This window comes from Cryptomeria japonica, chromosome 8 (genome assembly GCF_030272615.1).
Source record: "Cryptomeria japonica chromosome 8, Sugi_1.0, whole genome shotgun sequence".
Classification (NCBI taxonomy): Eukaryota; Viridiplantae; Streptophyta; class Pinopsida; order Cupressales; family Cupressaceae; genus Cryptomeria; species Cryptomeria japonica.
In genome coordinates, this window is record NC_081412.1 from 653,709,209 (window position 1) to 653,725,299 (window position 16,091).

At 37.7% G+C, this 16,091-nt stretch overlaps 1 protein-coding gene across 1 annotated transcript in view; it reads right to left on the minus strand.

Annotated features, from left to right (window-relative positions):
• LOC131069251 (disease resistance protein Roq1-like) overlaps positions 1 to 16,091 on the minus strand; it is a 66,334-nt gene that overhangs the window by 8,158 nt on the left and 42,085 nt on the right. The window contains exons 3-7 of the mRNA XM_058004616.2: positions 3,910 to 4,054; positions 3,263 to 3,824; positions 2,900 to 3,154; positions 2,131 to 2,775; positions 341 to 2,036 (exon numbers count right to left, since the gene is read on the minus strand). Coding sequence (XP_057860599.2) covers positions 341 to 2,036; positions 2,131 to 2,775; positions 2,900 to 3,154; positions 3,263 to 3,824; positions 3,910 to 4,054 — 3,303 coding nt within the window. The remainder of the gene's footprint in view (positions 1 to 340; positions 2,037 to 2,130; positions 2,776 to 2,899; positions 3,155 to 3,262; positions 3,825 to 3,909; positions 4,055 to 16,091) is intronic.

Consider the following 16,091-nt stretch of genomic DNA (forward strand, 5'->3'; position numbering starts at 1 on the left):
GTTTTATAAAAATATACTAATATCTTAATAATAATTTAATATTGATTGCAATATCATAATAATTTAATATTAATTAAAATATAATAATATAATTATGAACAAATATGATATCTTTCGACGTACTTTACCTATATTTTGCTAAAAATAAATATACTGATATTTTTTAAGTAAAATAATTAAAAATATTATATTTTTCAACATACTACAAATAAATATACTAATTATATATTATTAAAATATATTTAAAGTTTACCTTCAATTTTCAACACATCCTTGAACCTCCTATAAATAGAAATACTAATATCTAAACCATTATTGAAAACTGATAGTAAAACCTTACCCGAAGCGGCACTTGCACGCGCAATATCCTCCCTTCCATAGAAATACTTTAGCACTCTATTCAACCAACCATAATCTTGCCAAGCTCTACCCATCGTCGGGTCGGGGAAAGCGATCACTTTGCAGTTTACCAATCTGAGAGTAAGAGACCTTTGGCTGTAAAGCACCGAGCTTTCCCAGTCTACCAGAATGGGAGCAATTGAACTTTGGCTGTAACACTTCGAGCTTTTATAGGATTCATAGGGAGCTGTGAGAGAATAATACAGCTTCACTCCACGGAAATACCGTTTCGCCAGTTTTGTCTTGCCCTTCAGCCACTTCCACTGTTTCAATGCTTCTGGCAGGCTTACAGCACTTATGTTCCCGAACTTCTCGTCTTTCCAGTATTCAAGACAATATTCAAGATCCTCCTCGACTCGACAATTGTCGGGATCAATTCCCTCATAAGTGACCTCACCCTGACAATGCCAACTCACTTTGATTTCCTCTAATTGTGCACACTTATCCATCCTTGGAAGTCCTTTCATATTATCGTTGTATAGCAGATGAAACACCTGTAGTTGATGGCATCTCTCGATATCGGGAGGATCTTGAACACTAATGCAATTACATAAACTTAATTTCTTCAACTCCATTAGTGATGAGAAGTTGGGAAACCTCTCTAAATTTGTAAGTGTGAAAAAGTAAACATCCTCCAACTTGTCACAACCTGTAAGATCCGGTGGCTCCCTCATATTACACTTGCCAAGTTTGAGCACAGTCAAATTTGATAATCTTTTGAAGCTCGGAAGCTCTACTAGTTCTCCCATATTCCACAATTGAAGATTTTCCAGTTCCCAAAACGACTCCAAATTTTTAGGTGCCGAAGCAGCTTTTGATGAAATGAACAAATCTAGTGTCTTTAAAGCACTTGGCACATCTACCTCTGGACAAGCCGTCAGTGCATCACATTCCGACAAAACGAGCTTGGATAGTTTCCTGCATCCAGTAAGAAGCGGTGAAGCAGCCATCTGGCAGCAAAGGTTGAGGACAATAGTTTGAAGCTTTACACAATCTCTACAGTCGAGGGGGCCCTTCACTTTATCACACAAACTGAATTCCACTTTCTCCAAATGCTTCATACCTTTTAACCTTGGGAACTTGGAGAGAGATGGACAGAGAACATTAATCTCTCTCAGACGAAAACAACGGGTAAGATCTCCCAGCTGATCAAGTACCTGGCTGCCTGCAATATCTATCTCAAGATGTTGTAACCCTTCGAAGCTGCTTACCTCGGGAAGTTCAAACATTGGATTTACCCCTCTTATCTCTAGCCACGCCAGGTCTACCAACTTTTCCATCCCATCAAGTGCTACCAGAAATTTGCAATCGCGTAATGTGATACTTCTGAGCCTGTCCATCGGACCCAAGTCAAGCTTGCTCACATTCTGCACATCTACAAGCTGAAGCACAAATAGATTTCCAAGGTACCTCGGGGCTATCTTTCGATACATGCACTCCTCCAACTTAGCTAATTCAAACCCTGTATTATCTTCTGCAATTAATCCACGTGTACTACATTGGTCATCTTCCTTCTTCCACCACAGCCATCTCCCCATTTCATTTGCTTTGCTTTGAGCGAACTCTATATATAGGTCGTGTATGCGAACTTCAGGTTTATATTCTTCAATAAAAGCCTTCTTACGTAGATCCTCGACCTGAAACCACATATAAATCAAGCGTTCAATGGTTTTTCAAATAAAGCGCCCAAATCACAAACTAAAAGCGTTTAAAAGCATTTGTTAAACTCACTGCTTTTTCAATAAACGAGATCTCTTCGTTGCAATTTATTGCCAGCCACCTGCTAACTTTGTGGGAAGACATATTGGGCAGCATATAGACGGTGAGAAGCATGAATATGGTGCGGTATTTGGCAGGCATGTCATCAAAAGCTTTCCCCAGCACAGCGAACACTTCATCCAAACCATCAAGCGCTCTGTCTACCATGCCATCCATCTCAGCAGCCCATTTTGATAAGTCAAAACCGTATTTACTAAAGAGGTAGCCACCAAAAGCTTTTAAGGCCAACGGATGATATGTTCGAGCTCTCGGAACAATGTCACAACAGGTCTCTTTGAACAAACATCTTTTTGCACACTTCAAACCAAAACTTCTTTCCTCTGCCTCTAACGTTGGCTCTCCTGGAAATGCCTTTTCCAACAAGATGGCTATGGCCTCTTCCTCTTCAAGCCTTGGGACGCGCATACATGACTGCGAATCTATACTGAATTGTTTTACTAGTACATCTACACTTCGAGCACTCAAAAGGATGTAGCTGTTTTCCCCCAAGTCCGCCCGAAGATAGTCTCTCACTTCGTCTATGCTGTCGTCTGTGATGTTGTCGAGAACCAACAAAACCCTTTGGCCCTTCACTCTTCTATACAACTCAATTTGTGCCTGTTAGTTACACTAAAAACATGCAGAATACTTACACATCTTGTCATCACGAGTCCTTGTTTAGAGTAGTCATTTACATAATATCAGAGTTGTAAACAAAATTATAACATATGAAATTGATCACCTGATCTTGGCTTGTCAATGTATCGAGATACGGTTGAGGACAGTGAGTGAGATGCTGCAGGGCGTCTTCCTTTTTTTTTAATGAATCGCCTCTAGAAAATTCCACATGGCACACTTTACCTTCAAACTCTTCCAACTTAAAGTTGCAAAAGGCCTTCCCAAGTGTAGTTTTCCCGTAGCCTGCTATTCCATACAATCCTACAATACGGATTCCATTTTTGTTGGGCTGAACCTCGTTGAAGAAATTTGAGAGCTCCTGCAACCAATAAATAGAATAAATACATAAAATGTATGTATATATCTGTGACAGAACAAGTAAAGAAAAAAAAGAGTTAAATAAAAGAAAGTAAAGAGATGTTCTGACCTGACACATTCGTAGTTCTCCTTGCATGCAAGGGACATGATACCTTGGGAAATCTGTTGAAAGTATGTGCCACACTTTTTTCACTATTTCATCTCTAAACTTCACCTCATTGTCACCTTCAGTAAATTTCAATCCATTAATTCCTCGTATTACTCTTAAAGCTCGGTGCCATTCGGCCCGCTCTTCCTTGGATTCCTCAAATTCTCTCCACTTTTCATTGTCTGCCTTGATTTGCTTAAGAGCCTCCGGTGCAATCTTAAAGAACAAGGGTAAAATTTTGATATTGGGATATTTATCTCTAGCTTTCACGACAGTAGAGAGTTCCAGCATTGGCCACTTTGTTTCCAAGAATTCCTTAGAAAGAAGCAAGACTGCTAGTTTGCATGATTTAGCGGCGGCAAGAATACGAGGGGGAAAAGGTTCCCCCACTGGCAAACTTTCATGATCTTCATCAAAGAAGCAGAACACGCCTCGTTTCGTGAGGTCTCTGTGTAGCTGCCTAACAAAATTTTTCTGCTTACCGCTATGACTGAGAAATGCATCAAACTTCTGTCCATGATCACTATTAATGGAAATAAGAAGTGATTTTTAATGTTGGATTCGTTTGGCGAAGAAAGATATTGACATTGAAATAAAATTCACCTCACCTGCCGGTCGATTTGTTGGGTTGAGAGGACTTGTTTGCGCGTGAACTTCTAGGCTCCGCAGTCGAACGAGCTTGAGAATATTCCCCGATGCTTAATTTCTTGGATTGGTCTCGGTCTGATCCATTGGGACGTATATTCCTCATTTCTTCACACAATATATTGGACATAGATCATGAGCATTCATGGATTTATAACATATAAAACCTTAACTAGCCCATTTTATCTAGCCTTAAATAAGTTATATAGATATTTATATTAGGGGTTTAACAATTTAAATATTAATATCTTCAATAATTAAGAATGCTTAATGTGATTCAACAGGATAATAATTGATTCTATGGTAAATGGTAGCTATTAAAATACTTTTAAAGGATTTTAAAGATAAATTAATAAATTAAATTAATAATTAAAATATAATAGATTTAAATATGATAATTAGTTTGATTTTAATGATGTAAAAATAAGGTTAAAGATGTTATTTGACAAGTGCTTAAAATAGTATAAATTTGTCGTATTCTCTCTTTAGGTTCAAATCTACACATGGAAATGAACTGACCTATGAACCTAAGACTATTCACATGGGATGAACACGCAAAAATTTAACTATTGAAATTTTTTTACCTAAGGTCTTTTACCATTTGAATCTCGAAAAGGACTAAAAGTATTTAGAAACACCTTTGAAGAATCTATTAAATTACAAGAGTTATTTTCTACAAATGAAAACCTTAGACAAATCAATTTAACGGCTTTAACATAATGGTTGAAGACAACAAGCAAGTATGCAATGTATCTAGGATGATGCATGTGAATGTAATGTTGATTTGATGATTTGATTATAAATGAACTTTTGGTAACTCCTAAATTTAATAGCATCTTTTGAAGATTTCAAATAAATAAATGAATGTGTATAAACACAATATAGCACACAAATGTGTATTGGGTAGGTTCACGATAGTTAGTGAATATGGATTAAATTTCAAATTTCAAATTTAAGTTTAAAATTTAGACATGAGAATGTATAAATGGTACATATTAAGTCTACACCCATAAATTCAATTTATGATGGCAAATATAAAATATAAAAAATTAGAACTAATTTTTTAAATGGATAATAACAAAATCAAGATAAAATATTACTATAAACTAAACTCACAGAAAATTATGCCACTTATAAGCTTATTATTTAATAAAAATATTTTAATCAAATATATAATTTGTAATATTATAATAACATAAAAATTAAAAATTAAAAATTAAAAAAAAAATAGTGAGAAAGAACTATTCTAACCTCTTTTAATTGTTAAAACCAAGTGAATGTAAATGATTGATATACTTTAAAGTCTATAGTTGAGAAGGATAAAACATACGAATCATAAACTTTTTTTAAAGTAATTATGCCACATCAAGACACTCTAAGCATATTTAATGACTTTATTGTTAAGCGGATTATAGTATGTAATAGTTCATGCGAACAATACGCTTGGAGTTGGTGATATTTGTTGGTGTAAATAAATATTCATTATGGATATTATTACACTTTACTTAAGTTAACTTAGGATAATGCATCTCTTCTTAGTTTGGATTTGAGACACTTAGGGAAGTGTGCACATAGGGATATAGCTTGTAGGAGAAATTCCACATTTTGTGGTCTTATTTTGTTGTTACACTCCACATTCGGTGGGTCATCCACCTCTTTTGGAATATTATATTATTTCTCCTACCTACCTCTAGTATTTCTTACCTACCCTTGTTTCTCATTGAGCCACATGTCATGATTGTGTGCTCGTATATCCATATGGCCTTGCCTATATAAGTAGGCTCATATTCATTATATTGGAAATTCAGTTGATCATTTGCATATTGATGAGAATACAGTTTGTTCTTGTCATTCTTTTGTCTCTCTTTTATACTTTTCATTGTGCCCTTGATCTTGGCAAAATCTCACATGGTATCAAAGCCATTGGGGCTTCAATTGATTGGTTTTTGGAGACATCTTGGAAGGCTTCTATTTTCAGATATGAGGGATAGCATTTTTTGGAGGCATCTTAGAGCGTTTTTTACCTCACCATTGCGTCCGGGAGGCCGTTTCCATTAAAATCGAGTATAAACTCGACCTATTTTGGCGAAAATCGAATTTTGGGCGTTGAGGAATTTTTTGCCCAATTCGAGCAATACGGTATGGAATTTTCAGATCTCGAAAAGAAAAAAAAATTGTGGGTCTGTACCTTCTGCCCAATCAGCAGTGCACAGTCAGCGCCCAGTCAGCAGTGCTCAGTCAGCGCCTTGTCAGCAGCGCACAGTCAGTCGCTCAGTCAACGCCCAGTAAGCATTTTTTGAAAAAAATTTAGACCCCTCTCCGTTGAGTCGTTTGGATTTTTAGGTCAACTTTGGAGGCTCATAACTTGCTCAATTTTGATCCTTTTTTGGTGCAATTTTTTTTATCTGGGCTAATTTTTCGTGCTCTTCGCAGTGGTGTGGTTATTTTCTGATTTTGGTGCACAGTTTTTTCGGAATTTTCGGATTCTCTCAGCTGTACATGTCCAATCCTCAATTTTGCAACTTCAAAGGCTTCGTTTGAGCTCATACGACCTCCTTTTCAGGTGCCGTTTTTTTTTAAAGTGCATATTTTTTCATCTAATTTCATAATCTATAATTAGATTTCAGAGATTTTTAGTGGAAATTGTACTTTCAGATATTGGTCTTATTTGGCCTACTTGGTACTTGTAATTTGCTTGGATCTTAGTTTAGATCTCTTGCATTATTAGTTTGAGTCTCTTTTGGCCTTATTCAGGCAGTTGCAAAGTTGAAATCAGAAGTCCACTTTGCCATTTTTTGCAAGTGGCCCCTTGTACACGCACTAAGTATAAAGTGTCAAACCATCACTTTTGGAGAGGTTCTTTGATTGAGTGAATTTGGGGGGGTGTCTTGTGTGATTGTGTCTCTCTTTCTTTGTGCTCTTTCATTTTTGTTGCAATGTCCTCATAAATTTCCACCTTTAACTCCACATAATTATGCATCACGAAAAATTAAAGTATGGAGCAGATTAATGGAAAAAGGTCTCACACATTGCATAGATGGAACATTAGCAGCGCCAACCGATCCTAAGGCTAATCCTAATGGTCAGTTAGAATGGCTCACTAAGAATTGCATGGCTCTTGGAACTTTGCGCAAGTATGTATCAAATGACCTCATTTTTCACATTGAGAAGTGTACTACAATCAAAGAGGCTTGGGATATGTTTCAAAAATTGTATGGTCAAGTTGATGAAATCAGAGGTTACAAGATTGACAATGAGCTCGCCAACTTGGATCCCAAGAGTTTTGATACAATCCAAGATTATGTCACCAAAGCAAATGAGCTAAGAGCAAAGCTTAAGGATTGTGGAATTGACAAAAAGGATGCTCAGTTGATATTCAACTTGTTGGACAAGCTTGCACCAGAATATGCAGCATTTGTATCTAGCTTCCAAACTCATCGTTTGATAGTGGGGAGTTCCTACATTATGCCTTCATTTGATGCTTTTAGAGAAATGTTGATATTGGAACAATCTAAGTTGTTGAACATGGGGCTTCTCAAGTCTTCAAAGTCCAAGGCTTTGGTGGCTAATCAAGAGAGTCAAGGGAGTCAAGGCAAAGATTCCAACAAGAAGAAGAAGCAATCTAAGTCAAAGCCACAACAGGAAAAAGGGCAATCATCCTCTCCATCACAAGGCGATTTTCATCCTCTTCCAAGAAAGGGACTTCACCTAAGAAGGATAAACCAACTTGTGCATATTGCAAGAAGTATGGTCATGATGAGCATCGATGCCACACCAAGCAAGTTGATGAGTTGACAAATCTTCTTAAGGAAAACAACATCAACTTGCCATCCGCCTACACAAATAAGGATTCATCTCCTTCCTCTTCCTCACAGTCTAAGGGAAAAGGGCAAGCATTTGTGGCTACAACAGGTTCTTCACAGCAGTGGATACTTGACTCGGGTGCCTCTTATCACATGGGTTCTACAAAGGAGCAGTTTTCTTCATTGGAGCCATCTAAGGTACCTCACATTTACATAGGTGATGATACACAAGTAGAGGTTGAAGGGAAAGGTTCAGTTGACATGGATGATGGAACATTTGAGAATGTTCTTTATGTTCCTAACCTGTCCACCAACCTTCTCTCTATCTACCAAATCACTCACTATGAGAATGGGTAAAAGGTTGAGTTTACACCTGATTCAGTTGTGGTAAAGGAACTTGATGATGATGCCTTTGTAACAGTGGGACAAGTCAATGACAACTCAAGGGTTTATTCATTCTCCCACTTTGTGCCAAGTTCTCCTTCTAGGGCCTTGCTTACTCATTCAAATTCAGAAAATAAGCTATGGCATGAGCGGTTTGGTCACCTCAACTACCGCTATCTTCAGCACATAACACTAAAGACATGGTCACAGGTCTACCTCGAATCAGTTTTTCAAAGGTTGTATGTTCAGGTTGTTCCATGGGCAAGCATCCCAAGGAGAAGTTTGATAAAGGGAAAGCTTGGAGAGGTTTGGAAGTTCTTCAACTTGTTCAAAGCGATGTAGCAGGTCCATTTCCAGCACTTTCATTTAGCAAGGCCTGCTATGTCCTCACCTTCATCGATGACTACTCCCGCTTCACTTGGGTCTACTTTCTCATTCATAAGAGTGAAGCATTTGACAAATTTCAAGACTTCAAGACTCATGTGGAGAAGCAATCTAGGAAAGTGGTCAAGATTCTTCGTACAGATAATGGAAGGGAATATGTGAACAAAAGACTTGAGGATTTTTGTACATTTGAGGGGATTGATCTTCAGCATTCTGTTGCATACACTCCATAACAGAACGGAGTTGCAGAACGCAAGAATCGAACTCTCAAAGAATGGCTAGTTGTATGATACATGCTCATTCTCTTGATCCTGCCTTTTGGGCGGAGGCTATCAGTTGTGCCACACACATCCAGAATCGGGTTCCTCACAAAGTTTTGCAAGGTATTACTCCTTTTGAAGCTTGGGCTAGTAGGAAACCGATTGTGAGACATTTCAGAGTCTTTGGGTGTCCAGCATGGGCTCGCATACCTCTGCAGAAACGCAAGGCATAGGAACCTCAGAGTCGGCCTTGCATATTTGTTGGATATCCTGGGGGTGTTAAGGCATATAGATTGATGGATCCTAAGACACATGAGGTGTTTATTGAGAGGAGTGTTCACTTTGAGGAAAGCTCTCTTGGCTTAGCCTCTCTACCTCATCCACCATCCTCCATTGTGGATAGTGATGCTAGTGATTCAGATGATGAGACTCCTTCAACTTCGACTCGCAGGGTTACACCTCCGTAGGGTGCACTTGCAATGGAGGAGCCTCGTTCTCCACCTCCACCTAGACCTCATTGAGCTCGACAGACACTTGAGTCAGCGGGTTCTCTTGTTGGGGATCCTTCAGATACATGGAGGACTCGATCACAGCATCAGGATCTTCCACATGCATTCATTGCTACCGCTTCTGATCCACATACATTTCAAGAAGCATCAGGGGTTCCTAAGTGGGACCAAGCTATGGAGGAAGAGTATAGTTCCTTGATGAGGAACAACACATGGGATTTAGTCCATCTCCCTAAGGGGAGAAAGATGGTTCAATGTAAGTGGATCTATCGAACCAAGTTTGCAACGGATGGTAGTGTGGATAAGTATAAGGCTTGACTTGTTGCAAAAGGTTTCTCTCAGGTTCCAGGTGTTGACTATATTGAGACCTTTGCGCTCGTAGCCAAGATGAACTCCATTCGCTTAACACTTGCTATTGCTGCAGCTCATGGTTGGGTTGTACATCAGATGGATGTGAAGAGTGTTTTTCTTCATGGGGATCTTGATGAGGAGATTTATATGGAGCAGCCACAGGGTTTCATACAGGATGCTTCCTTGGTTTGCAGACTAAGGAAATCTCTCTATGGCCTTAAGCAGGCCCCCAGGGCTTGGTACGGCAAGATGGATTCCTTTCTTCTCTCAGCAGGGTTCACCAGGTGTCATTCTGATCCGAATGTCTACATTTTGCGACAAGCTGACTCTCACTTGATACTTGTGCTCTATGTTGATGATTTGATCATTACTGGGAGCACCGCATCTATCATTAGCAGGGTCAAATATGCTTTGCATGACAGATTTGCTATGACTGACTTGGGTCTTTTGCACTACTTTCTCGGGATAGAGATTTCACAGTCACCTTCCGAGATTACACTATTGCAACCCAAGTATGCTCTTGATCTACTTGCACACTTTCATATGGTTGATTGTAAGCCTGCCCCGACTCCCTTTCTTTTAGGAGTCAAGCGTGAGGCTTAGTGTTCTTCTCCACCAGTTGATGCCACATTGTATCGTTAGCTTATGGGTAGTCTCATCTACTGGACTCACACAGGCCCTGATATTTCATTTGCGGTTGGCATGGTTTCCCGCTTCATGCAGGAACCACATAAGCTTCATTGGAAATCCACCAAATGCATCCTTCATTACATCCAGGGTACACATCACTATGGGATTCACTATGCAGCAGGCACGGGACTTCGTTTGGTTGGTTACACAGACTCTGATTGGGCGGCAATCTTGATGATCGTAAGTCTACTTCAGGTTACAGTTTTCACCTTGGTTAAGGCCCCATTTGTTGGCAGAGCAAGAAGCAGCATGTTATTGCTCTCTCTTCGACTCAAGCTGAGTATCGAGGAGCTGTTAACGCAACGACTGAGACCATTTGGCTTCAACAGATTCTCACCAAGTTTGGGTTCACCACCCGATGGCCGACAGTTCTACATTGTGACAATCAAAGTGTTATTGCAATCTCGAAGAACTCAGTCCAGCACCAACAGACTAAACACATCGAGATCCATATGCACTATATCTGAGAGTTGATTTGCAATATTGTCCTACAACAAAGCAGGTTGCAGACATATTTACCAAACCTTTCACCAAGAGTAAGTTCCAACAGTTGCGAGCTCTCTTGGGGTTGCGAGATGTCTCATTAGGGGGGGTCAGTTGACTTCTCCTTCCTCTCTTATGCGGGGGACTTTTTCCTCTTTGAGGTTTTGTCCTTCTTCTTTGAGAGTTCTTTTGTACATTCATCTCTCTTTGGGGGGGGAGTTTTTTCCCACTGGGTTTTCTCCCTTTTTTCGTTTGTGAGAGATTGCATTGCATAGTTTTGCTTGCATTTGCATATTGTACATTGGTACCTATCATGGCCCAGTAGTCGAGACCCTTCTTGCATTGTTGACTAGAGTCTTCATTCTCCTAAGTTGCACTTAAGGGGGGGAGTTGGTGTAAATAAATATTCATTATGGATATTATTACACTTTACTTAAGTTAACTTAGGATAATGCATCTTTTTGTAATTTGGACTTGAGACACTTAGGGAAGTGTGCACATAGGGATATAGCTTGTAGGAGAAATTTCACCTTTTGTGGTCTTATTTTGCTGTTACACTCCAAGTTCAGTGGGTCATCCACCTCTTGTGGAATATTATATTATTTCTCCTACCTACCCCTAGTATTTATTACCTACCCTTGTTTCTCATTGAGTCACATGTCATGATTGTGTGCTCGTATATCCATATGGCCTTGCCTATATAAGCAGGCCCATATTCATTGTATTGGAAAATCCAATTGATCATTTGCATATTGATGAGAATACAGTTTGTTCTTGTCATTCTTGTGTCTTTCTTTTATACCTTTCATTGTGCCCTTGATCTTGGCAAAATCTCACAATATTTAATTAGTTTGTTTGGATTGTGCATCTCGTATGAGAAAATTAGCACTTTGAATTTAGTTTGTTTCATAGCTGCAAATTCCTTGTGTTTATATTGTCTTGTAGTTTTTGTTAAGATGGTTTGTTAAGATGGTTGGTGGAAAATTGTCTTAGAGTGTCATAAATTATTGATCTTAACAATTTGGCATGTTTGTTTGATTTATAAGTAATATGTCTAATTTTGGAGCTATTGACCTTTTTGCTAGCACATTTTTCTAGTAGTAGCATGTCCAATACCCTCATCCTAGAAAAATGGGCTCAAATTTCAAATGATGAAAGTTGACCTTGCAATTTGCATGAATCAACCTTTTTTGTCTACATACCCCAAAATGTAATTCCAAAAAGGTGTAAGTTGCATATAAATACAACTCACTTTCTCATTTCAAAGTCTAACCTTCTCTAGCATTCATTTTAATTCAACCTATGCAATGTAATTCTAGTAATCAAGCACATATCTACATTCAAGGAGCAAAAGCATTCAAGTATTCAAGTCAACTACAAAAAACATGATCAAGTATATTATGCATTTTCATGTTGAAAGCATGCGCTAACATGTCGCAAAAATTTATGAGCATCACGTCAAGCTTCACATGAGATTTCATGAGAGGGTTTCATACTTGAGGTGATATCTTGTCATTTTACCATTTTTATTGTTTGCTTAGCCTCTATCCTTGTAAGAGCATGCACTCTTATCACAACATTAGCCATTGTGGAAGTTGGAACATTAACATGGGGTTTGATTTAGGCAAGCCCCTACATGGTACAACACTTTTTCCCTATTTTTAGTGTTTGTGGATGTAGCTCTGGCAATGACAAAGTTACAAATGAGCACAACTAACAATGACAAACTATCCAAGACTTCTAATGAATGAAAATCCTCGAACTAGCATACTAAACACCCTTATCTTGTTACTTTCACCTCTATTTTTACGAGTTATATGTGTAGATATTCCTTATTGCAATTTTTATTGTATTTTGAAGCCTCTATCATCTCCAGACCAAGGCATGCAATGCTTCTATCTAGCATAGTTAGCTTCAAATTTTAGTAATAGATTTATCTCTATATCATCATCTCAAATTTTCCTTACTATTTTTTTATGCCATTCTATATCTACTGCATTCTAATAAAATTACTCATTTTTTAATTGCTAGCCTAGTTCATATATACACACTTTATTATCTCATTCTTTTGCAACAAAGGAACAAATTCCTAGCGCTTATCATTTTACTATCAAAAGTATATTGGGACTAGCAAACAACACCAACATGTAAATCTATAGCAAATTGGAGAGGAATAGAAGTAATCAGAGCAAGAGATGGTCTCAGATCCTCAAGCAAAATAAATAAAATAGGAGGAGAAGAAACAATGGTGGGTGATTATGAATCCTCTGAAATAGCATAATCCTCAAGGTTAATTTAAAAAATAGTAAGGTGGTCATCAATGGCATTCTTCCACCAAGTTGAGGAAGAATGCTTGCGAGCACTACGAAAACACTCAAAAGCCAAATGCTTGTAACAAAGAAGCGCCTACAGTGAAAGGGGGTCATCTCATAGCCCACAACCTCACACTAAGGTCTATCATTAACTTGTAGAATGACCTCACTAGGCAAATCTTTTGAGAGATAATCTTCAACTAAAATGCAAGCAAAGATAGTATGACCAAACAATTTGGTCGTAGAGTCCATCTTCAAGAATCTATCTAAAGTATTACCAATAGCCTCATAGGCTTCATCAAGCCAAAAATGAAGGGGAAGATAAGGTAACCTTACTCGCACAAGAAAAATTTCAATTGAATCTTTAAAAGGATTGAAAGAAGAAACCCAAAGGTACTTAGAAAGAGAATGTGAATCCCAACTCCAAGGCCCACCATCAAGCACAACCTACCAATTAGCTTTAGAATCAAAGAAAACCATGAGAAAACCTCTAGAAGAAGGGTAAAGCTCCAATTTACCCTTGATTAGAGGGGACCAAACCTCTTGAATCCAATAGTGCAAATTGGGAAGAGAAGGCCAAAATAAATTAAAAAACACCTACAAGTTAAGCCTTGCTTAGCAAAACAATCCTCACATTCAAGCTCTTCTTTTCCAAGAGCAATCACGAGAGTATTAGAAGCATAGAGGACTATTGTCTTGATAGAACTCTTTCATTTTTTTGGAAGCACAAAGAGCAGTAGCATCCTTGGCATAGCATCCTCGTTGCTTGGAGCCAAAGGAAATGGTTGCTCTAACACAAGGACAAAGCTTCTCAGGAGAGGATTTCCCACCCATATCTAAAGAAAAAGAAGCTAGAGAGGGACCCATAACAAAGCATCTGGCTTAGGAGACCCCACAATCGAAGCCCCAACCACAACCACCGCATCACTAGTAACAAGTTCTAGGAAGAACCCCCACAAGGAAAAGAAATATCCACCTCTAGATGCAATGGAGGTGGATCCATAGCAAAGGACTAAGCCACAAGAAGGGGCAAGAGTGTAGAATTTGAAAATAATAAAGAGCAATACCAAGAAAGATACATTTCTAAAAACGGAAAAATAATCCTTATTACATATTACATTTCTAATGAATGTTATGTGATTAAACAAAAAAAATTAAAATAAAATAAAAAATTATTTCTTGTTCTATCTTTATTCCTTATATTGCTTTTGAGAGCACATGTGTATTTTTTAAGCTTGTACTTGTAACTTATAAGTTTCATAACCTATTGTTCTGAATTTGAGATTCTTGTAAGAAGAAATTGCCAGCTAATGGCTTTTTGTGCTTTCACTAGTGTTGGTATTGACCTTGAGTTGCATGTGGACTTATTCCTATTAGGAAACTTAGGAGCGCAAATTTCCCTTAATCAAAGCCCCACCTTGCCTACAATACCCAAAAATAACTCCCTTCATGATTCTCATGATGTGATAACCCCACAGTTCAAGTGTTTGATGAACAATTAAAGGAGCTAGACAAGGAATTGGAAGGCTTCTAAAAAAAATTGAGTATAGAACACCTAGCTTGAGAGGATGACCCTTTTATTAATAGTCTAAGGAGATTGATACATGGTGACTCACATGATGTAGATATTTTATGTAGCTTATCTCACATTGTCGACGAAAATACTATGAAGATAACTAGTTGCGCAGAGTTGCTTGGATATATATCTCCTCAAAACCAAATGGGGATACAAGTATTGATACCCATGATGGTACCTTCTATTCCTACATTTACTTATGGCATGTCATTCTTGCACAATATGTTAATGCCACTCACATTAGTTATGGGGTTATGGGTTGGAATCCCATTACTCAATATACTTATGTCCCACCCTCCTCTAATCTCCCTTTTGTTTCTCAATAGGTTCATCATACCATTAACCAATCTACTCCACCTCTTACCTACCATAATGTGCCACCATATACTATTAATTCCACTCCACCTTCATATTCCAACCTTTGCACAAACCAATTTACCTTCAAACTTCGTCATTGATCAAGTACTAGAAAATGTGTCTTCATTACAACAACAGTAGCTTGCATAAGACAAACTCGGTCTCAATGAACCCTTCCATCATATTGTACCTGTTGTCCACATTCATAGACCATTCTAAAGTCTCTCATCGTACAAAACATTTAGACACCACTTTTTGAGAAATACAATGGGAAACGAGACCCTAACACTCATGTGTTGACTTTCACCACTTTATTTAGCAATTTTATTCTTGAGGATGCGCTTATTGCAAAAAAATTAAATGTCATTGAAATATATGGCCTTAAATTGGTTTTGCTGCTTACCTAACAATTCAATTCACTATTTCTCCCAAATATTTAATCAATTCTTATAATGTTTTTAAAATAATATTATTAGACCTCAAGTAACATTAACTAATTTGGTGCATTATAAACAAGGAGTGAAAGAAAAAGTCATTGGTTTTATAGCTAGATATCAAACTCATTATTCACAAATCTCACACTCTCTTCTAGAGCTAATGTGCAAAGGGTTTTATTTGGAAATTTACAACCACAAATTCAAGATAAAATATTCTTCATCTAATTTACTTTAGTTACACATTTGTATGCATAATCCTTCGTGATTATCAACTATCAGTTAGTCAATATGAGGGTTATTCATTGATGACCCTAGTTGACTAATTCAAGGCTACTCCATCATCTTATCAATCAATTAAGAAAAAAATAAAAACTTTATTAAAATCAATGCTTGTGATAATAATATCCAAACACAAGTTGCAGCTACAACACCTCGTAGCCTACTTTTCATCTAAACCTAATATATTTTTTGGCATATCACCGTGAATTTAGCAAGTTAGATAGTTTAGTATTTTCTTCTTTTATCTTCTAAATTCAAAAAATCTAAGGAACAACCAAGTTCTTTAAAATCCAAAAGTTATTTGATGAATCAAGTCCCAC